At 40.3% G+C, this 25,253-nt stretch overlaps 2 protein-coding genes across 4 annotated transcripts in view; one reads left to right on the top strand and one right to left on the bottom strand.

Moving 5' to 3' along the window:
- Window positions 1-25,253, bottom strand: part of cacna2d3a (calcium channel, voltage-dependent, alpha 2/delta subunit 3a) — a 338,457-nt gene that overhangs the window by 45,931 nt on the left and 267,273 nt on the right. The window lies entirely within an intron of this gene.
- LOC108411771 (leucine-rich repeat and transmembrane domain-containing protein 1) lies at window positions 4,377-24,705 on the top strand. The gene is made up of 3 exons (XM_017683510.2): window positions 4,377-4,978; window positions 9,060-9,656; window positions 19,941-24,705. The coding sequence occupies exons 1-3, from the start codon at window positions 4,933-4,935 to the stop codon at window positions 20,420-20,422; spliced, it is 1,125 nt and encodes a 374-aa protein (XP_017538999.1). The 5' UTR covers window positions 4,377-4,932; the 3' UTR covers window positions 20,423-24,705.

Consider the following 25,253-nt stretch of genomic DNA (forward strand, 5'->3'; position numbering starts at 1 on the left):
GGGTTGTTGCCCTCCTACGGCCTCCTCCACGTCTCCTGGTGTACTGGCCTGTCTCCTGGTAGCGCCTCCAGCCTCTGGACACTACGCTGACAGACACAGCAAACCTTCTTGGCACAGCTCGCATTGATGTGCCATCCCGGATGAGCTGCACTACCTGAGCCACTTGTGTGGGTTGTAGAGTCCGTCTCCTGCTACCACGAGTGTGAAAGACCACCAACATTCAAAAGTGACCAAAACATCAGCCAGAAAGCAGAAAGGTACTGAGAAGTGGTCTGTGGTCCCACCTGCAGAACCACTCCTTTATTGAGTGTGTCTTGCTAATTGCCAATAATTTCCACCTGTTGTCTGTTCCATTTGCACAACAGCTGTGAAATTGATGGTCAGTGTTGCTTCCTAAGTGGACAGTTTGATTTCACAGAAGTTTGATTTACTTGGAGTTATATTGTGTTGTTTAAGTGTTCCCTTTATTTTTTTGAGCAGTGTATACACACACACACACACACACACACACACACACACACACATATATATATATATATATACACATACAATGCAATTTCAGAGTGGTTATTGCACAGTAATTATGTAAAACAAATGTAATATGTAAAAAAACGACATCTGGTCTGTACAGGCTGTACTTCTTTAATCCATCTGTAACACTGATTAAATCATCAGTAGTTACAATGTTGTTACATGTTATTGATGTGTAACTACACAGTTATTAGAAACATGATATAAAGTAGGGCCTCCATCATCCAGCAGCCTAGCTGGCACAGAACAGAAAGACGGCACAGAACCAGGGAGCTGTACACAGAGAAAGCAATCACATCTAGGCCTAGTGGTCCTTTTCCAGCCATTAACCTCACAGCGGAAGAAGGAGGCTTGCCAGCACTTATAGACACTGTCCAGAGTCACTTGCCCAGATATTTGAGTCTAGCTCCAGTAGTGAGCCAAACACTGGACGCTTCCTATCTGATTGCAAATGCTGTGCAAGCCCCCCTTACATCCCAAAATAAAACGTTAAACTCAGAGGTGAGTTTAAAAACTCTCAAGTCTTACAATAATATCCACTACATTATAATATCATCTCTACATTCTCATGATTGTATCATGTAAGAATCTGTTTTTTCATGTTTTAAGATGGTAGTTATGTATGTGCACTCCCTGGCCACGTTTTTACAAACACACATCTTGTGGTCCACCATGCTGGTGTACAGTTAGAGAGCTGCACCGTAGAGCTCTGTTGCCACGCACCACTTCTTACTCACCCTCTGGCCCTTCATCAACGGTCAGTTTCTGACCGTGAAGCCAATCTTGAATGGATATTTTTGGAGGAAGGATCAAGGGCTGTTTCAGTGGCAAATTCTCAACACTGCTTTCATTTTTATTTGGTCTATTCTACCACGACATGTGATACCACTGCTAAAATGAAGTGGCTTATTGGTAAATGAAGTGGCAAAATTTTGACTGATTGTTTAATAGTTCAGTGTAAAAGGTCTACATATGCGCATATAACTACACCATGTGAACATTCCTTTGAACATTTCGAAAAGAAAGTTCAGAAATCATCTAAAAGGAAACAACTTGCTTTTTTTGCCAATTTTAGTGCACAATAAAAAAAAAAAAAAACATAAAATGTCAAATGCACCATAACCTCGGCACAGGGCACATTTTATGTTGAATTCAGAAAATAAACCGTGACTGCGCATTAAATAGTGAAGCAAAAAAAGCAAGTGCTCTGTGTAGCGACTGTGTTCCAGGGGTGTTCAAACTTTTATAAAATATCAGCAGAAATTAGGCTAACACAAGCTTTTATACTAGAAGCCACATGATGTGCTGTCAAAATGCTTTTATTTTCTTAACACCAGTTGCGCTGGCTGATGTTCTCAGCAGAGGTATTTTGTACCTTCATCTAGAGGCATGGTGCTTGTGTCAAAAGCCAAAAAAATACATTCAAATCTCAAAATTGCAATTTCTGTAGCCAGTAAAAAGCACCACACTGATAACACAGGAGCGCAGTGCAAGCAGCAGAGATGCCATGCAGATAGGAACTGGCTTCTGGTTTTAGGTACACACTTTTCCACCACACCGGATTGCTCTGTGCATATGGCCAGTGGCTGTTTCAGTGTTTGGGAAATAAAGGAACCCACCTGAACATACGTGAAGCAGTAAACAATCTGAGACACTGTTTATAGAGGCTCACCATAAGAACACAAACACACTTTTTATGCTTTTATAATTTTCACAGTACATCCTTCATGTTTTCACTCTAAATCTTCACTGTCAACAGTTTGTAAGTTTGGTTGTTGGCACTCTTCTCCTTGACATGCTTGGCCACTTTACTCTTTACCAGAGTGTAGATCTCATGTACAGGAGGTTCTTTCTTTGTGTTCAGAATGGTTCCTTGGTTAGCTCCTTAAGTATTGATTATAAAGTTTAGAGTTTACTATATATCTACACCTGAAAGATTTATTGCTTAGAAATCGACCAGCACTACAACATGCCTGACGTACTGGATAATGAAATATACATACCTAAAATAATATAAAGGATCATTTGCATGATATTAGCACTTGATAATATCGAATGTCAGCCCAAGGCTATCTAGTACAAGTTACAGCACTTTACTGTTTTGAATTAGTAAGGTTATCAATACATTTACAGCATTTGGCTGACGCTCTTATCCAGAGCGACTTACAATTTGATCATTTTACACAGGTAGGCGAAGGCAGTGTTAGGAGTCTTGCCCAAGGACTCTTATTGGTACAGTGTAGGGGGCTTACCCAGGTGGGGATTGAACCCCAGTCTACAGTGTAGAAGGCAGAGGTGTTAACCACAACACTATCCAACCACTGTCAATACTCGACAGGTACATTTCTGTACCATGTCCTGTAATACCTTTCTAATGCCAGACATATTGTACTAATACCTGAGTTTACTGTAGTTATTACTAGACATATAATAAGGAGTCATTCATGAGGTCAGCTTCAGGATGCTTTTAGACACTCACTTCTCAAATCCAGTCCTCGAGATCTTCCACCCTGGAGAGTTTGGCTCCAACCTTAATCCAACCTGATCAAATTAATCAAAGACTTTAGGGGCTTCTACATATCAGAGGTCTGTTTGAACTAAACTGTCTATTTCCAAGACTAGACTAAAGTGCTGAATGTGTATAAATCTTCCCCTTCACACCGATCTCTGTGACATCTTTCTATTTCCTGCCATGAAGTTATCTTCTCACATTTGATTGATGTTTTTTCTCCCTTGTGTTTATGCATCTGCATGTTTCTTCATGTTAGTCAGGTCTTGTTAAAAGAGGATGTGTATTGTAGTTACAGTGTTTTCTTGTAGGCTTTTGTGAGCATGCATTTGTGCGTGCACTGCGAACTGTTGAAGGAGCTTTGCTTGAGGCGTGTGTGATGTGGATGTGTGTGTGTGAGGAAGACGAGAGAGAGAGAGAGAGAGAGAGAGAGAGAGAGAGAGAGAGGAAGAAAGTGTGGGGGGGGGGGGGGGGATGAGATGCTGGAGGCATGTTCTGCCAGTTCCCTGCCTGCTGTCGGGATGTGATGTCAGTGGAGTGTAGTGGCTAATAAGGAGCCACAGTGCTGGGGCAGAAATATCTGCAGCTCACTGAACTCTGCCTGTGTGTGTGTGTGTGTGTGTGTGTGTGTGTGTGTGTGTTACTGTGAGTGGGTGAAGAGAGAGAGAGAGTCAGAATGTGAAGGTATTTTTGTATTTGTGTGGGAAGCAGTGGACGTAAAGCACTGATAACAGAGAGGGAACGCATACAAAGAGAAGGAATTTGAAGGTATTCTGCATTGTGCGTGTGTGTGTGTGTGTGTGTGTGCGCGTGTGCGTGTGTGTGTGTGTGTGTGTGTGTGTGTGTGTGTGTGTGCGCATGTGTGTAAGGTACAGTTGAGGCAGATTAATCCAGCGGAAATGCAAAAGCTCTCGCAGCTTTTCCAGTGTGCTTTAAGAGCACAGCTGTCCACCACACACTCACACGCTGTCATTCTCCACTCTGAGCTATACTGAGCCTCTGAGACAGAGAGAGAGAGAGAGACAGAGAGAGAGACACAGACAGACAGAGAGAGAAAGAGAGAGAGAGAGAGGGGGGGGGAGAAATAGAAATAAAGAGTGCAGAGAGAGAGCAAAGAGAAAGAGAGAAAGCAGAGAGAGAGAGAGAGAGAGAGAGAGAGAGAGAGAAATAGAGGGATAGTGAGAGAGGGAACAGGAGAGAAAGAGCAAAAAGAAAGAAAGCCAGGGAAAAGAGCTTCAGACAGAGAAATATATAGAGAGCAGAGAGAGAGAGTAAAGAAAGAGAGGGACTGAGAGAGAGAGAATCATAGAGGGATAAGGAGAGAAGGAGGGAAAGCAGAAAAAGAAGAAGCAGCGAGAGAGCGAAAGAGAGAGAGTGCAAAGTGCATTGCCGAATAGGTAGAGAAAGAGAGGGAGAGCAAGAGAGAGGAAGAGAGAGGAGGCGGTTGTTGAGGCAGAAAATGACAGAAGACATTGAAGTGAAATGAGGAGGAGAAGAATAATGTAGCAGAAGCGATAGATAGATAGATAGATAGATAGATAGATAGATAGAGAGAGAGAGAGAGAGAGAACATATTTTATATTTTTAAGAGACTGAGGTGGTTGGCAAAAAAGGCTTAAGGAAGGAGAGAGAGAGAGAGAGAGAGAGAGAGAGAGAGAAAGAAAGAGAGAGAGAGAGAGAGAGAGACAGAGAGAGAGAGAGAGAGGGGTCTACTCCAGTAATAGCAGTGCACAATTAGGAGACTGGCTCACTGTGTGTGCTGAGCAGAGAGATGGGGACGGTCTCTGCCATGGCCAGAGACACAGAAGACATGGCCAGGGTCCGATCCTGAACACACACACACACACACACACACACTCACACACACACACACTCGCTGACAAACACAAAGGATGACCCCTGGACACGCTGAGCGGAGTGGTCTAGGAGCCATGACAGGTAAGTGCTCTTGGTGCTGTCAGAAGTGGAACATTATAGAAAAGTGTGGACATTATAGACAAAGATTAGTCAGAGGAAATGTGGTCGCTGACCACCTCATCACTGTTTATACGTTCCAGCATTTAGTCTTTCTAACAATCCTTTGTTATGCACATCACATCATAATGCACATGTGGTCGCACACACCGATTTTATAATGTGGTGTTTATTATTACCAAAAGTCAGAGTTCAGCTGTGTTATACTTGTAGTCAAATGTCTTGTAGAAAACAGGGACGCTAAAGCTATGCTAAAAATAAATGTGTGGAGCCATGACTAACTGCAATCACGCGAGTGGCTTTTTACGTAATGTCTTTTGTTGCTAAATATCACGTTTCAAAAGCTGTCAATGAAATGTAGAACGGTGGCTTCAAAATAAAAATTGAACAGTTGTGGTTTAAGGCATGGATCAACCTACGCTTCTCACATGCTGTCTCCCAGTGAGCACAGCTTATTCACATTTGCCTGTTCACCATATTCATTTGACTAAACCAAGCTGCAGCTCTAAATAAGAGACAGAATGTATTACCTGAAAATATTAAACGAAGCTGACTTGTTTTTGCTGTAGGCTTTAGAGTCCTGTTTGAATTACTATGAAATAAAAAACAACACTGGTCATTTCCATTGAGAGTTTCTTGCACTCTCAGAATTAAGACCATTATCTCTTGCCAGTCCCCCACCACACACAAACTGAACTGTTTAGTCAGTTCCAAGTGACCACCAGTGAAAGAGCTAGCTAACTAGTATTCTATAGTATTGCACTAGTATTTCACCATGTCAACATCTTTTTTTAATGATTTCTCAAAGTCCTATAATTTCGGCAATGCGACCTTGTTACATGTATTCATTAAATTCCTATTGCTTACCTTGAGCATGTGTTTTTCTAGCTTTTAACTCTAGTTGGACTATGGTAAATCTGCACTATATAGGATTTTTCTTGTTAAAACTGAAAGAATTAACATCACTGTAAAAAAGCGGATGAAGTTATGACGACAATAGTAGATAATTCACTTAATTCTCCACGTCACCAAGCTCTCTTTGACTATTCTTTCAATGTGCTTGCAATTTACTGATTTTACAACATGTTCTACTTCATTTCTCATGAGTAACCCAAAACTTGGACAGTATAGGGTTAAGGATGGATTTTTTTAAATATAATTTTAGTTAGTGATCAAGCAGGCCTATAGCTGCCGACTGTTCATTGATTTACCGTGGTAACAGCCCTCATTGATGGTAAAACTCATTCACCACAGGTGTGAAAACCTGCCGCTTATTTATTCATTTGTTCTGTTGAGCTGTACAGTTGGTATAGTGCACGGAAAAAACACAAGTGAAGTCCTGTCTCAGCTCTCGGCGAAAAAACAGCTGCTAAAAGTGGTCTCATGCAAAATGGCTTCGGAGGATAAGGTACCAGATAAAGAACGAAACTGTGAATTTCACAAGAACCATCCTGTGACATTCTCAATTTCATCCTTCATTCCTGGATCAATTACAGTTTTGTGGCTGAATGATGAATAAACTTTTAAACAACTTTGACAAAGAGGAAGCCGCAACTCACATGCTATTACTGTGTTTTCTTCCATGTGTGCTTCAGATTTTTCAAAATTCCCCCAAATTTCTCCAAAAGTATCATCATCCAACTCCACCCCACCACCGCCACCCCCTACCACTACCACCACGCCTGGCCCAGTTGAACCTTTTCCCATGATTATTTTCCATGCAGTTACCCAACTAAGAGGCACAGGCCTATCATCAAGTCATATCAGTAGCATCATTGGGATATTTTCCATTCCTGTCTAATCCACTTTGGAAATGTGGCCAACAGCAGTTCCCGTAGGCTTCTGACTACACACAACAAACGTCAAAGCTCTGATTCAGTCTGAGCTCGAGGGCATGGCTCTCTTTTATAGGGCGTATTTTTACCTGCACGTGATTAGAGTTTTTACAATCATGCTTACAGTCCTCTTTATATAGTACCTGCTATTGCTGTATTACATAGTTCTACACCAGTATTGTAGCACTTGTTCATCTGATGCAGTGCTTATATTGAATGTCCTGAGTTTTGTTGTCAAATGATGTTAAATGTTTGTTAATGTTAATTTCCTCCAAGAGAAATGATTACATGTATAATACTGTATATTTCACTAAAATACCATATTTACAGTACGGCCTAAAAGAAAACAGAACAGAATGATCAATAAACATTCATTAATGTGAACTTTCTTTAATGGACGAATGCAAATTTGGTCTCTCTTTCCAGGAAGAGTGCTTACAAGAGTGAGAGTAGGAATGATTATACCAACACTGTAAATCAGCGGTGCTCAATCCTGGTCCTGGAGACCTACCACCCTGCAGGGATTAACTCTAACCCTAATCTATCACATCTCATCCATGGTAATGAAGGCCTTCAAGGACCTCTGATTATTAGAGGCAGGTGTGTTGGATCTGAACTCTCCAAGGGGGTAGATCTCCAGGACCCGGGACTGGAAACCCCTGCTTTAGATCTTTCTAGAGTCAAAGGATCTTGCTGTAATTTGATCTGAGTACGTTTGAAGTCCTTGTATTTCCGATGCATATGTGTGCTTTGACCTGCTGATCTCTTATGGCATGCTATAAATACATAATGCGTGTGAGAAGCAATTGCTCAAGAACATTTCTGAAGAACCTGCGGTGCAAACAAGACACTAGGGCAAGGGTCATCAATCGTATCCACAATGAGCCAGAGCAGCTTCAGGTGTTGTTCCAACCAAACGTAAGCATACCAGATCCCACTTGTTTGACCCTTTAATAAATGGCCAGGGCCCACCGGCTGGTCCAACGTTTCATTACACACTTCTGTAAAGAATAACTTGGCCAGTTTGTACTGAAAGGTATGGAATAATAAGCCTTAGTATGCAATAAGCCTGGGATTTTAAGGGGTTTATTTGTTGGTCTCCATCTTTAAACAACTGGTTAGTTATGAGTTGTGTTCCTCATGGGTTGGAGTTAAAATTGGTGAGCCCTGCAAAGGGTAAATTTACATTTAGGCCCTTGACGTTTTGCAGAGTAAAATAGTCTAAATATTAAAAAAAGTGATTGGCGTTCAGATAAAAACTTAAGTTCTGTAATGAGGTGTAGACAGATATAAACCTTTGTACTGCCGACTGAAGCCCACAGGTCAATTAATCTTGTGGCCAAAACTAAGAACGCATAGCCAGAATAAAAAAAATAAATAAATAATCATGTATACATTTACAGGCACCCTGGATAAATGACGTTTTGCTGATGTTCTAAGTGAAAACAGCAGATTCTACAATACAAAAAGCTAAAATATGGCATGCACAAGGATTATGACACATTTATTGTGTCTACTTCATTTTTTCTAAACCTACCACGGAGTGTTTTGGAGGGATCCTTGTTTTTCACCATATAGAGACCCAGACTAAGGACTACCATCATCCGATTCTGCTGAGCCACCTCCATCTTTATCAGGTTTTAACCAGTCAACCCTGTAGCTTTGTTACTGGGATTGATGATAATCATTGCGCTTTAACAGTGCTCGTGTTAAAAGCAAGGACTTTGCTTTCTAAACAAGTTACTCTCAATAAAAAATGAATTTGTGATGCCAGCCTGTCTTGGAACCTGACATGACTAACATCACTGACACAAAGTCATAGTTTTACAACAGCCACTGCAACAGGTTTCACATAAGTGCTTGGAGCTCTAGAAAGAAGTTGTCACTTGCGGTTACGTTAGTTATCGCAGCGTTGGTGTTAACGTTACAGTTGGCTAATCCAATAATCCGTAAATAACTTTGGTTAAAATAAAGTAGGGCAATCTTGATTTGTGTCATATTAAGGTTTATCAAATTTTAATTATTAATTTTTTAAAATTTATTTTAAATCATGGCACGCAGCTATATAAATGCAATTTTATTTATGTTGGATAGGTGGGTTTAACGGTCTTATTTTTTTGGAGATATTTTTAAAATCCACCAAAATTATAAGATAAAATGGTAACTGTATGTCTGTATTTTTAACTGTATGTCTATTTTTTTAACCTCAGGAGGTGTGGTCTTTGCACTGTCCACCTTACTTCTGGTCCAGGCAGTGTCCCCTTGCCCCAAGGAGTGTTCATGTGATAGTTATGCCAAGGTGGTGGACTGTCGGGGGCGTGGTTTATACGACATTCCTCACAAGTTACATCCAGAAACTCAGGAGCTGTATCTTCAGGACAACCGTATACGAGGCCTTGGCTCCATGGCATTTCGGGAAACGCCACAACTCCGGGTTCTGGACCTGGCCAACAACACCATAACTATGCTTTCCCCCAGTGCCCTCCTGGGGCTCAGGGTGTTAAGAAGCCTCAGTTTGGCCAACAACTCGATCCGTGAGGTGGACCGCCGTTTTTTGGGCTCTATACGGAATCTAACCCAGTTGGACCTTTCTTACAACAACATTGGAGGGCTACCTGGAGCACTAGCTGATAGCTTCCACCACCTAACCCACCTATCACTTCATTATAACCGGCTGACCAAGGTGGACCGCGCTCACTTGGAGGCCCTTGGGAGCCTGGAGGTGCTGAACCTGAGGGGGAACCTGTGGAAGTGTGATTGCCAGATGATAGGGCTTAAGCTATGGCTGGAGACATTCACTTTTAAAGGTAGGGAATTCATTCAAATATAAGCGCCTCAGATATGAAGCTGGTAATAACTGCTTTTTTCCAGTAACACAGGAATAAAATCAATCACAAAACACCATCATTATTAATATAATAGATATTTACAGAACAGATCATGCATAAATATCTAACCTGTAAGATGAGGATAACATGCTATAATACAAATATAAACCTTATGAGAATGGTGGTGCTAAAACATTTGTTATTTAAGACTTATAATATTTACATTATGTATGTAACTTCCTGCTGTTTATTTGTTGACATTTCACAATTAAGAGGGGACAATCATATGTTGCCATTTAACGTCAACAACAAATCATCACCTTATTTGGAAAGCACTCTTGAATTTTAGTCTTCACATTTTTGAAGATATGAAATCATATTAGCTGATTATTTTAAAATCTGCATTGTACTGGTGCTTATTTTTTATAGAGGTTGGCTTCTAAACCGTTGCAAATATTTCACTTAATAGCACTACTATTAAATTTGTAAAAACATCTACACTGAAAATATTTGTCGTATGTGTTGTGCTCAGCCTGGAAGTCCTGATGAGACTTCCACAGTATTCTTTCTGTGCTGAACAGTGAAATTACCAATGCAAAGGGCGATTATTCAGCTTAGTTATGCTGAATTATAGGGATTGTGACATTGCACAGCTTTGCAGACATCAAAAGGAGATGGTATCTACTGTTTAGTTCAACATAACCACAACAAACCTTAAAAAAAATAAGTAACATTTATTTACACTGTACCCATTTGAGCTGTGAGCTGTGGCAGGGCCTGTTCAAGCACGTTAACGTTTTTAAAATATTCTATTTCTCATGGCAAGCAATTGTTATTAAATTGCAAAGAGGCAAATGTGGTATTACCTTTTATTAAGGATTATATTTATTTACCATATTCAAACATAATACTAACCACACTTAATACCAGGGTTTCAGGTAGCTGACAAATGCATGTACTTGACCAGAATGAATGGGCATCATTTACCAATATCTCCCTAAGTTTTCACTTAAATTTGTTCTTGAGAAAGGTCCTAAGAAAAAATCTGCATCTGATTCATGACGTGTTCCTAAACAACTGAACTACCCACATCTTTGTGCTCCTGACTGTGTGTAGATTCTGTTCTTACCTAATAACAAATGCCAAATAAGAGAGAACATTGGTGAGTGTCAACCTTCACGAAAACTAAAAGGGTTTTAGGAGAAAAGTTCTTCTCAAGGACGGTTGGTGAATGAGGCCCAATGTCCGGTACTCTCTTCCAACATCATATAAGATTCTTTGACAATGGGGAAGACTCTACTTTAATGGGGGCAGAGCCGATCCTCAGTTACTCTACAGTGACGCTTTGATGTTCGACTTTAGCAGCTACACTGCTTGCTGAGCCATGTACAGATCCCGTCTGGTTTAACTTCACCTGCTCATTAGTCACTATTAAACTTACTCCTTCTATCCAAAATATAGGTCTTTTATAATAAATGTTGATGGCAGCAGTGACATGTTAAATATAAATGTAGCCAATAGCCAAACTGGCCCATAGCCAGGGTAAGGTAGCTTGTATGTCCTCTTTCAAACATGTTCAAAATTTGTCTACATGCCCCTGGTCATTTATGAGTGGCAAATCATATTAATACTAATCTGAGGTTTAAAAAGGACATTTGCTCTTTAACCACTGAGAGAAATATGAACTGATAAATGCTCTCTGCTTTTCATAAGTTATTAACTTATTATTAGCTGCAAGGATCGCATTATATGAAAGTAAACCTCTGTCCATCTGTCAAGTTCAATTGGGGGCAGTCGTGGGCTGGAGGTTAGGGAACTGGCCCTGTGACCAGAAGGTTGCCAGTTCAATCCCCAGTGCAGACAGTCCATGACTGAGGTGTCCTTGAGCAAGACACCTAACCCCCAACTGCTCCCCTGGTGCTGTGGATAAGGCTGCCCACCGCTCCAGGCAAGTGTGCTCACTGCCCCCTAGTGTGTGTGTATTCACTAGTGTGTGTGTATGTGGTGGTTCACTTCACGGATGGGTTAAATGCGGAGGTGGAATTTCCCCGTTTGTGGGATTAATAAAGTATTGCTTAACTTAACTTAAGGTCGAGGTGGCTTCAAACAGCTAGCCTGTCATTACAGAAAAACTTTCAGTGTGATAGAAAGAATTACATGCAGTAAATGCAGTGTTAAAAATGGTTGGTTAGTCTGTATCATATGGCAAGTACGCTAGATGAAGGTTTTTCTATAATAAAAGGCTCGTCACTTGAAGAACCTGATGTCACTGAGAACTTCAGGAGAACAGCATTACTGAACATGAGCAAATGGCAGTAAAGAAAGTTTCCATCCATTTGCAGGATTAAGGCTGGTAATCCTAATTGAATCCGTTGTGCTCCCTTTTTTCTCAGGCTGAAATTTCATCGTGAGTCAGTTAAAGGCATCTCGGAATTGAGTCGTGAGCCACTCAAGATGCGACTCGAGTGCCAGTCGCTACTTTTCATCACTGGCTCAAGTTTAAAACTGGGGAAGGTGTAAAGCTTGAGTCAGTCTTAATGTGCATATATTTGTCTGCAAGAGCCACAACTTAAAATTTTAGCAGCCATGTCATAAGGCAAAAAATATGCTTTCATTAGAAAAGGTCTGCTTGTTTAGCTGATTTGAGAATACGGCTCATGTTTGGAGTAGCTTATGTTTTTGTGCAATAACAAATACATGCCTAGAACTGCATTCAACGTAACTGAAATCAATGATCCCTGGACTCTGACTGGCATCAAAAAAGTCTGAAACTCTAACTAATACTAATAGCACTAATCATACTTTTATCAGTGGGTGGGAGCTCAACGTGATCCCATAACTATTCCACAGCAATCCTGCAAAGAAGATTACCTAACATGACTGTAACATTTGAGCAACTCAGTTAGACATGACATGTCTACATGAATATCTGCAAACGCTGCCAGCAAGCGGTCGGTGAATTCATCCAGTGTGAGCAGTGTGTAGTCAGTTAACCAGCACCATCATCACCCTCACATGTACAAAGCATGCACATAAATTAATAGAACAGTAACAGAACAAACAGGGCTCGCGTCTTTTCTTGCGCCGGCCTGAGGCACATTTCTGATCAGACCAGATAGGAGCAAATTAGCCTGGCCAACGTATCACCACAAATGATCTTCAAGAACACCACTGCAGTGAGCACTCAAGCGGTGGAATATAAGACTAGCAGAAACACTTCTTCGTCAGCGCAGGAAAGTGGCACTATAAATGTGGGAGGCTGCTGGTGCATCAAACAAACACAGGTTATTTGAACGTTAATAGACCCTTATAGCCTCGATATGTAAGGAGAACATTCGATATTAGAATGCATGTCACATTTCAGCTTCTGAATACGGCAGATAATCACAGTAAAGAGGATATTTGAACAGCAAAACCTTGTCGAATGTGCATCCTTTCTAAAAATGGTATAAATGGACCAGTGTTACATTTACATTTAGGCCATTTGGCTGACGCTCTTATCCAGAGTGACTTACAACTTGATCATTTTTACACAGTTAGGCCAAGGTGGTGTTAGGAGTCTTGCCCAAGGACCCTTATTGGTATAGTGTAGGGTGCTTGCCCTGGTCGGGGATTGAACCCCAGTCTACAGCGTAGAAGGCAAAGGTGTTAACCACTACACTAACCAACCACCACCGTGTTAGAGTGATATAAGATTTATTCACAGCTGCAGAATCTATACGAGAGCTGCCGGTTCACGATAAATCGCTTCCCACTGATTTACTGAATCATTCCAACTTTAATTAGATATTTCATAGAGAAACAAGCACAGAGGATGAATAAGCTACATGCATGACCTACTGCAGAAATGATGAAAGGGCATTCCACTGAAAATTTACAAGCCTAATTCCAAGAAAGCTACGACGGTATGTGGAATGCTAATGAAAACAGAGAGCAGTGAGAAGTAAATTCAGTTTGAGCTGTATTAAGAGGAAAATTATTTTCTGGAAATATATGCTCAAACCAAATTTAATGCCTGCAACACATTCCGCATAAGTTGTGACAGGAGCATGTTTATCACTGCGCTACATCACCTTTCCTTTTAATAGCACTCAAAAACGGAACTGATTTTAATGGGAATGTTTTTGTCATTCTTATGTTATACACGTCTTCAGCTGTGCAACAATACAAGGCCTCTGTTATTGTGTTTTCAACCTAATAAGACACGTTTTCAGTGGGAGTGAAGCATCTGCTGTATGATATGCTTTATGTGTAATGTTATATTCAGTACTATGTGTTATAATATGGATGGGATTTGTTTTTCTCTGTAAGCTGTACCAAAGAGGACAATGGGAAGACATTATGAAAAGTTATTCCTAGCTGTCTATATATAGGCTGAGAACAGTTGCTACTGTTCCTAATTTGGCAATGATCCAGGCAACAATGTGCCTGAGCCAGCCTATATAAACACGGCTCTCCCAATGTCCAGCAGGCCAGCATGGTGCCTGTGAATCTTATGCACGACAGTTAAACAAAGATCAATGCTACGCATGCACATGTCTCACGATCCTGGTTCGGATTAATGAAGAGGGTCTAAAGATTCTACAGTGAGGCAGGTCTGAACTGCACTCTCTGATTACTCAGCCATGCTGTTGTAACACGTGTAGCATGTGGCTTTGTGTCGTTATGTTGAAATGACAACAGACATACAAGTGTCCCCGAAAAAAGAGTGCATTTAAAAGGCCAGCATATGTGTTCAGTAATAATGGTTCGCTCATATCTGAGCATGTTACCCTCTAATACCCCCATGCCATGATAGATCCTGGCTTCTTTACACAACACCACAGAGAACTAGGCTTTTCCTGGATGCATCATATACAAGCATGATTATATTAACTGTTTGAGATATTTTTGAACATTTCACAATAATCCTAGCCTTAAATTGCCCCTGTCCCAACTATCAATTTCAGAATTAATGTATATTTATAAAAATAAAAAAAAACTATGAAGCAGAAAAAGTAAATAAATGACGTCTTGGCTTTGTACTATTTTTGTTCAAATACAGATGAAAGTGGATTTATAAGTTACTGTGTTCATTAGCATTTTACCTATTGTCCCAGGTTTGTACTATGTGACCGCTAACACTGAAGACATGCCTAAAATAGTCGCCTTTATGCAAGTAAATTCTGGCTACATGTAGACAAGAAACAAGATTATGGATCTCCTGTGGTATTTATTTATATTTTCATTAGGTTTTCCCATATGTTAATAAACTGGGGACACTTTGGGATTCTGATCCTATTATTTACTGGATGTACTGTTTTTTTTTTAACTTACGTTAGATATAAACATAAGCAGCCAACTGTGGGTGTAGCATTCTGGATATCTGGATGTTAATAATGTAAGGCAGCATTAAAGGGCAATTCCACCTTTTTTTATTTCTGCATAATTCAGTGTGAGATGTTTCATTGAATACTTAACTGTAGAGAAACTTTCAGATGATATCTTTACAGTGGTGTCTACTGAGCTTTTGTATGCAATGTTGATGATTAAATAGTGTTAAATCAATTTCATTTGGCATAATTATAATACCTATATATATATATATATATATATATATATATATATATATATATATATATATATATGTGTGTGTGTGTGTGTGTGTGTGTGTGTGTGTGTGTGTGTGTGTATGTGTGTTAGCTCAAAAACGTATCTCAAAACCGTCATAAAACAATGTCTCAGGCATCAGGCAATGCATTTGCAACCATTTCATGTAACAACTTTCTGTGAGGCTGAATGGAGCACTTCATGCTCAGACCACACTGAATGACTCTCTTTATATTTTAACCATTTAATTATGCAATGATTTTGAAAAATGTGAGGAATTCTGCTATAACGTACTCTTTGCGGGGCTAGGTTGTGGAGGCTCTTGTGGCTGTCTGCATTAGGCGAGTTAAACTTTGGCTAGCCTGCCGCATGCTGCGTATTTGACACATACCACTAAGCAGAAAATATCAACAGCACAAATTAGGCAAGCTGGTATTTAAACCAGAAGCATCTGGCATGGCTAATAAAGTGGAATGTTTTTCGGTGTGTGATATGAGTGAAAAATGCTGGAGGAGTGTATTTTGTACACACTCCTGGCAGGTTTAACTAACATCAGTTAACATAGACATGTGCTGCAAACATCCCCTCATTTAGGGTCCCTATTTCTGCAGTGTAGTCCACTTTTCTCTTCTGTTGCTGCATGTATTTGATGTATAAACAAGATTATGTAACAAAGCCCAAAATGTGTAGATTTTCATTTGGTTTGCGTCCCTTCTTAAACAAAAAAACACAAAAACACACAAAAAGTAACTTTAAAGGTAAATGAAAAATTAAAAGCAGGGATTAAAAATAAAGTTTGTTCTTTAAAGCTCCTAAGCTTCCCAGAGCCGACACATTCCAACAGTTTGAGCAGAAGCAGATCAACAGTCAAAACATCAGCCCCATGGAACAATTTCACGACACCTATGAGGTCCAATTTATAAATCCTTCATGCCTAGCACCAAGTAGGGGAACAACATCCAAGGACTTCTCCACTACAGGTTTAATACCACTCGAAAACGCAATGATACGCAGAACACAGCACAACAGCAGCAAATGTTCCCACACCACCTGTGGCCAGAGCCTTTAAAATGACAGAAATGTACAAACGACTGTGCCAATGTGCAAACTACAACTAAAAAAGAGTGGAATTCATTGGATGTAAACTGAAAACTGGATGTAAGTTGATGTAAATACTTTATACTAGTTTTGGCTTTAAGCCCAGGTGCATCACTTGCATTGCCCAGTCTGAATTGCCCTCTCAATGAGCTTCAACACTCATTCTGAAAAAATAGTGCATTCAAACAAAAAAAACACCTTTTATACAATGATGCAAAACAGCAGCACACAGCAAAACTGAATTCTATATGCCAACGTTGATACGCACATGCTGTAACCTCCTTGGCAGCAGATTCAAATGGGTTTAAGGGGCCATTGCCCAAGTCACTGAAAGTATCTTTCACCGTTTGGTTTGATACGGTTAAATAAACATGAGCAAAGAAAGCCTTTTACATACAAAGTAATTTTAAAAGAATGACGGCCAATGTGTGTCAAGCTGGCCCAAACACTATGTAACCCTGTTGGTTAGGACTACTAGTTGCACACATCAAATACATGGAGTACTGCAGGATAGTCGAAGAAGTGTGCGAGACTATGTGGATTAAAGCAGCTAAACATGCACTCTAATTACAAAGACAGAAATAAACAGGAATGTGACTATGATCTTTATGAAACGAGTAATGAGGAAGGTATGGAACAGCTGTTTCCATTGTGGCCAAAAGCCATTTATGCAAAAACCTAGGAGCATGCACACACACACACCCACACACACACATACACCCACACACACACACATACACCCACGCACACACATACACCCACACATACACCCACGCACACATACACACCCACACACACACATACACCCACACACCCACCAATACACATACACCCACACACACACCCACACATACACACACAGACCCACCCATACACATACACCCACACACACACATACACCCACACATACACCCACGCACACACACATACACACCCACACACACACATACACCCACACATACACATACACCCACACACACACCCACGCACACACATACACCCACACACACATACACCCACACACACACCCACACACCCACCCATACACATACACCCACACACACACACCCACACACCCACCCATACACATACACCCACACACACACATACACCCACACATACACCCACGCACACATACACACCCACACACACACATACACCCACACATACACCCACACACACACACATACACCCACACATACACCCACGCACACACATACACCCACGCACACATACACACCCACACACACACATACACCCACACACCCACCAATACACATACACCCACACACACACCCACACATACACACACAGACCCACCCATACACATACACCCACACACACACATACACCCACACATACACCCACGCACACACACACACACACACACATACACACCCACACACACATACACCCACACATACACCCACGCACACACATACACCCACCCACACACACACACACACACACACACACACACACACACACACCCACGCACACATACACCCACAGTTTACAGCCTGGTGCCGGTGGACTGTCAGAAGTGAAACAGCTCTTTTTAACCTTGACCTTTGAAAGATTAAGTATTAATAGATATTATGACAGCAGTAGACAGATGGCTATATTATTTCTTATATACTGTGGAGTCTTTGTCTTTGCATTCACTTTAATGGTTGTCATAATCATTTTCTTAGTGCATTTACACTTCAACCTGTCAGAATTAGTACATAATCATCTGACTGCAATTATTATTATACAATTAAGCTGACTGCAAAAAAAAAAATATTCATAAGACATTTATTTATAATCATAAAACCTCTGACTGGTCATACGATATGTTTAGAGGGTAGTAGTGAGTAGGGTTTGATTATTTGAGCTTGTGCCCTATAAAAGATGATTTTGAACATATTTAGCTACTGCTATCTCAATGAATGCATTGGGTTTACATAGACCATCATACCTGCAAATATTTACCGTTTTATCTATTTTTTAAAAGTACCTTTGTACTGTGGGTCCACAGTTTGAACTAATTTGGTAGAATCCTCAGTATATGTGCATATTTGTTTTAAAGAAATACTTCATATTAGGCACACAGATATATTTCAACCTAATTTGCCACATCTGTACCCTATAGTTGATTACCATGCCCAAAAATTTGAACTTTTTTTTTTTCCTTTCTACTTATTAAAGAACAGACAACAGAGGTCAGTGGGCATATCAGGCTGGGAGGCACGACAGCAAGCTTATCAGCAATAATTTCATGCTGATATAAGCTGATCTAAGCTGGTTTATGCTGGTCTGGTGCTAGTTGCATGGTCCTGCTGGTTAACTGGCATACCAGCATTCAAAACACAATGCTGATGACCAACTGTACTGGTTTATGCTGGTATTTCTAGCAGGGTTAGCATATGAATATTCCCAGAATGATGGTGCAGCGCTGTTTTTATACTGTTGATCTGATTGCAAATGTCAAGCCCTTTGGACCATAGCTCCTGCACTTTAGGCAGCTTGCTGTTTCAAAGTCAGAGGATGCTAATCCGAATGCATGCATACTGATCAGGGACACAGGGTGAACAAAAGCAGAGGTTCAGTAAGATCAGACAAATCGGGAGAGAGAAAGAAAGCATGACTAAGATGCGATGACTAAGTAATGTGGGTGTCTATATATCTGTTCCACTGCTTAGCAAACCTATGGTAATGTCAAGATATCCGCATATAATGTGACAGTACACAGAGAAAAGTGAGAAGCGCTATGCGAATGAATGAACTACGGGGACAAATTCAGAAGTTTCAGTCTGTTTCCACAGATGAATGGGGTAGAGGGGGGCAGATAACGTATACAGCAAGAAATTAGCTACACTAAATAACTGTAAACCTACAAAGTGAACTGATAACAGTGCATGAATCAGGTGTTTCTGATAAAATGGCCAAAGAGTGAGCCATACAGCCTGCAAAGCAGGGCTAAACGATTTGGGCAAAACATCTCATCGCAATGTTTAGGTTTACTATTGTATTTGTGACTCTGATGATTTTCTATTAATTGAGGTCCAGTGGTTACTTGCATAAAACATTTGAGGTACATTTGGCCCTTAGGTTTCCTGTTTATCTGAAGTATGTTGTGTAAAATATCTTCAAGGAAATGTTTAAGCGGGAAATGATTGTAAATAGAGGTTTAGTCCCTAAGTTTACGTTTCAGCAACTTAACATTTACAAAGCTTTAATATGAATCTCTAAAGCATTCAAAAATGACAGCTACTGTGATTTGAGATTGAGCTCTTATAAACTGCAATTTCGATAAAAAATAATTAGTCAGATATTCTACAAAGCAACGGAACAGGAACGCATGTTTTCATCTCCCTCTTTTACTTCCCATCTGTTTGAATCAACATTAGTGATCTCGCTTTCATTCAAAACCATAATCATGTCTTATGTCTTGATCTCTCCCTCTTTTTCCTTTGTTCCGTTTCATCTGCCCTCTTTCATCCCTACAACCTCGTTCGCTTGAATCCTTTTTTTTATTACATCCTTGATAATATGCAACCTCTCCCCTCTGCTTTCCTCTGTTCTCTATCTCAGGTGGAGTGGTGGATGAGGTTGTGTGTGCCCAGCCTCACGCCATGCGGGAGCGTGACCTGCAGCAAGTTCCCTATGAGCTCTTCCACACCTGCATGACCACCAGCTACAGCTACCTGTTCGCCAACATCCACCACCTGGACAACCAGCACCGGCTGCTCCGTGGTCATCTCCACCCCAGCCCGGAGGCTCCTCCGTATGGGGGCGAATTCGGACCCCCACCGGAGTGTGAGGCCAAACAGAAGCCTCGGCCTGTCAACCTGCGTCATGCCATAGCCACAGTGGTAATAACCGGAGTGGTGTGTGGCATTGTTTGTCTGATGATGCTGGCTGCTGCTGTCTACGGGTGCGCCTATGCCGCCATCATGGCCAAATACCAGCGTGAGCTGAAGAAGCGAGAGAAGGAGGCCGGAGGAGGAGGGACACAGAGAGAGAACACAGATAGGGAAGGGGAGAAGGAGCCGCTGGAGAACGCTATAGCGTGAGAAGGAGTGAGACATGAAATAATGCACATATCTGCACCAGGGATGTTACATAGTCGTCACAGATCATGAACATCGATAAAGGAATACTCCTGGATTTTTCAGTCTACTGCATCAGTAGCATACAGTGGGTTACCACCAACAATATGTTCAATAATTGCCACAAATAATATGTTCTACATGTTCCCTTGTGCAGAAAACTTGTTGACTCCAGACAGACTTATAACAGAAGCCAATGAGAAATGGCAGAATGCTGCCAGCTAACGTTTATGTGAAAGTATTTCTGTAGAATTCTCTCAAGAATTCTTCAGTCAAAGCAATCAGTCAACTAGGCATGAATAATTTGTATATTTTGTTCTTTCAGAGAGGCAATATGTTACCAGTATAGTGTTATAGGTGGAGTTTTAACAGACTCCTGCCTGATCATGCATGAATACCAGAAAACCAACCCTGGTCCTGAAGATCTACCTTCCTATAGAGTCTAGTTTCAACTAATTAACTTCTACAGATGTTGTTCATTGGCTGGATCTAAAGCAGAAGTGCTAAGTGAGTGTGGTGCAGCATGTTAGATACAGGTTAGAACTAAACTCTGAAGGAAACTAGAGATGTGTTCCAAAAGCTAGGACCCAGCTCTTCGTTTGTATTATGTAACGCAAAATGGTATACCAAGTCCACCAAGGCCACTTTGTCATGTCATCAGAAAGGAGTTGGTGCCAAATAAATAAAGAAATACGTAATGGAGAAGCTACCATTGATGTGAATGATAATCTGGCAAAACGATGTCCTGCAAGCTAAAACAGGTAAACCAAAAGTAGGTGCATTACACACCCTGCATTCAGTTTACACCCCCTTAAACAGACACCTTTATCAACTTGTAGCAGCTAGTTTCATCTGTGGGTGTTTCTCTTGAAACTTCATCAGGTCAGAAGCCCACTAAAGAACACTCTGGCAGTTTCCTTGAAAACTGTCTGAATATAGGCCCCATTCCTCAGCTATATTTGAAAGATCCTTTTGATCGGAACAGAACATTGCAGAAGATTGGCAGCATTTGTCCCACTCTTGATAAATATTTTATCCTGCCTGCAGTCCCACAGATAGCTGGTTTCCATCTGTGTTCGTCCTCACTGTCTTACTCAGCTTCACTGTCTTGTGTGCACCTTTATTAAGAGCACTTTCAACAAATGTGGCTTTCTGTAGGCTACAAAAATAAAATCTGTTGTTCACCTGACTGGTTGCTTCACAACTATTTAGAATGAGTTCATTTATTTTTGTATTATTTATATATAATAATTAATAAGTGATTGTTATCATTGTGGGATTTCTCTATATGTATTATTGTTGTACAAGAACAATATTTGACATATTTCAAAAGCTCACCAACAGAATTCAGCAACTGCCCAGTGGTTTCTATTATTAGCTACTTTTGAGTCGGCCAGTTTTCTGACTACAGAGAAAAGTGGTAAAATGGTCATTTGTGGTAATCAACTATACGGTACGGATGTGGCTTATTAGGTTGAAACATGTTGTGGTATTCCTTTACGGTAGAAAGAAAACACCCATATATATAAAAGCAAACATGTACACACAATTACACATGTGCAGATGGTTGTGGATAGAGCTGATCCAGCTCTCGTCAAATCTCGTTACACCTTCTCAAAGGGACAAATGCTCTTTCCAAACACTCTCCTTCATAAAGGCAAAACTAGATATGACGACAACCAGGGAAAACGGGACTTGTTCTATAATGCAGTATATTTACCCAGTACACGACTTCCAGAGATTAGGCCAAAGATAACATACATAGATACATATCAATGTTTTAATTGTATAATAACTCAGAGAATAACGATCTGTCTAATGCAAGCGCGTTTAACAGCAATATGTACATAATGACCTGTGTAATGCGTTTCAATTTGTGTTTATGGGTTGGTTGGTTGGTTGGTTGGTTGGTTGGTCTGTATGTTTACCGGCCTATCAGGGTTTGACTGGTCAAGTAGGCAGCTGCTACTGTATGTATGTATGTAGTTCTGCGTGTGTAATTATGTCTGTGTGCGTGTAAGAGACGTGCCCCAGGATTAGGTTTCAAATGGATTACAGTGGAATTAAAATCTAGGTATTTAGATTATGAGACTATACAGTACTGTGCAAAAATCAGAGAGCGCACAATGTTTATTTCATTTCCAGTCAAATCAGACACTAAGTGCAAGACAATTGTGAAGAATCCTCAATAACTACATATCATTTAAAGTTTTTCAGTATTTAACGTGGCTTTTTGACTTTGTCTTTATTACAGCTTCCAGGCTTTTTGAGACACCTGCTTTCACAAGACTTAATTATATTCAATGATGTTGAGGGCTGGGCTCTGAGGGAGCCAGTCCATAGTCGTGAGAACACCAGCAGCTTCTTTATTTCATTTGCAAATTAGTTCTTCTTTGCCAATTTCCTTTTCCTGGTTTCTTGACAGCTACACATCCTTTCAGACACACAAAGTGTTGAGTTGTCTTCTCACAGTGGAAGAGTGGACAGACGCACTCATGGAGATAAAGCAAGAGCAAAGCTGAATATCTCCTGTCTCTTAAAGATGAATGCTTTAAGGGCTGTTTATCTGACGGGGACAGTTTATGAAAGTGTATTATTTTATATTAGGATTATTTTATATTCTAAAATCAATTACTTGTACATAATGACTGTTCTGGCTGGAGATTAAATAAGTGAATGGTGGTCTCTGGGACTGTATTTGCACAAAAAAATCCACCAGTGCAAAAATAGCGGGAAAAGATTTGGGCTCTTGGAATGTTGTTGAACTTGCACAGAGGATTCGAGAAGGGTTTTGATTGTGAAAACGAGTGTTATGAGCTACCTCACACCCTCATGCACACCATAACGCGGAGAGAGACTGTGAACGAGGGTGTGAAGGACACGAGGTTGTTCTGTCAGGTTGTCTGAATTTATCCACCTTATATAACAGGATAGTGAACAGCCAAGCACCACGCGTACACACACACACGTGCACACGCATATTCGAAATCACATCAGACATGATGCTTTGAGTAATAACGTGAAGGCCAAACAGCCTGTAAGCAAGGCTGCTCAAATCAGAGATTTGCTGTCACACACACACACACACACACACGCGCTCATGTTGCCCTGGGAGTGTGATGTCATCAGGTTGTCGGGTCGCGTTAGTGCTGCCACTACAAATTCATTACCGCTGCGCGCGCCTCTACCCTTGCGCTCAGTCCTCTGTCCAATATGCACAGCATCACATTAATTCTTGAATATTATTACTATTTTCAAACTACTTTTAGTGCTTCATGAATGGCAGCGATATTTTCAGTAACACTGCAAGGCGAAATCATCTAATAGTGAAAGTCAAGCTGATATATCTCATACTTCTCATTTTTACATTGTTGAATTTTAGACAATTTACAATTCATTTTATCTAGAGAAATATGGTTACTATACAAATCCTTAATATTTTGTTTGTTCAAATATTATTTTTTAAAGCAAAGTTAAATTATCTTTCTTTCATCCTACACTAGCCAAATGATGCACCAATGGAATAAGACAATTTCTATAGGAAATTACTTAAAACAAGTAAACAGGGACATTGGATATGGGGGTGCTGAGGGGGCTGCAGCATCCACAGATTTTGAGATTGTTTAACTGCAACTACTAAAAATGATTTCGAAAAGAACATGAAAGCCACAAATTAAGATTTTGGCATTTGGGAATGTGTAATTGCATGCATTTCGCTGGTTGTGCTGTAGATCCCTTTCTGAATGGTGAATCTCAGTGCACTGAAAGAACATCAAAATAGTCCAAACTCAGTCAGAACGTGGGACATTTCACCCAAGCATATAAATGAACGATCTTTTACTATTGTCATCATATCTTCATTGTATGTTTATTTTGAATTTGAGATTTAAATATCAAGCTAGATCTTATTTCTTGTAGTATCTGCAGCTTCCAAGGGCTGTTTAAGTTAACTTTGCTTTCATTACAGCAAGAAAACCGCTTCCCTTGCCAAATGTTAGCCCCTGACATGCCCTACATTTTTCTATATATTTGAGATGGACTGTGTGAATCTCATTGTGCAGCTTAGTTATAGGTGTGACACAATTTGTTACTGGGCCACATATCAACAATCTGATTGGTCACTCATTTGCAAAAAGATCATCCAGAACAGATTCCAGGGTGTGCATCAGCAGTTTGATGAGTTGGTAATATGAGTGCACATTACAGCACATCGTGACCTGTTTGATATAAATGATCCAAAAACAAAAGAAAGAAAAATAAGTTTGTGACATCACTTATGCCACATGCCACATATATGAACGCCAAAAACACCTTCCTGCATCCCCACAAGTGCAGAACGAGAAATAATCTGTGCAATAATCTTTTAATATTCTTATAACAATCTCAAAATGAGAAATATTCTCTATATCGACGAGATTTAAGATGTTTGCACTTGCCATGATGTCATTTTTTGCAGTGTAGAATGCCATGAACAGCACCTTTCAATGTGTCATCATTCCCGATGAAAACATTAGTGCACACTCAAAGCACATGCAAAACTATATCTATGCAAAATGCTGTTTAACCATAGGGTCAGTTGATAGATGTATGTATGACTGTTGTACGTGTCTGTGTCCACATGTGTATGTCAAACATTTTTTGTTCATGTTAACAGAGCGCAAAGTGCTGAAATACAGTATATATTCATAAATAATATATAAATGTGTACTATATTAGAGTACTATATTACTGAGAGATATGTTTGAGAATAAATGTGTCATTTGTTGAGAAATGTCTACAGCTCTCCTCATTTGGA

The sequence above is a fragment of the Pygocentrus nattereri genome, chromosome 29 (genome assembly GCF_015220715.1).
Source record: "Pygocentrus nattereri isolate fPygNat1 chromosome 29, fPygNat1.pri, whole genome shotgun sequence".
NCBI lineage: Eukaryota > Metazoa > Chordata > Actinopteri > Characiformes > Serrasalmidae > Pygocentrus > Pygocentrus nattereri.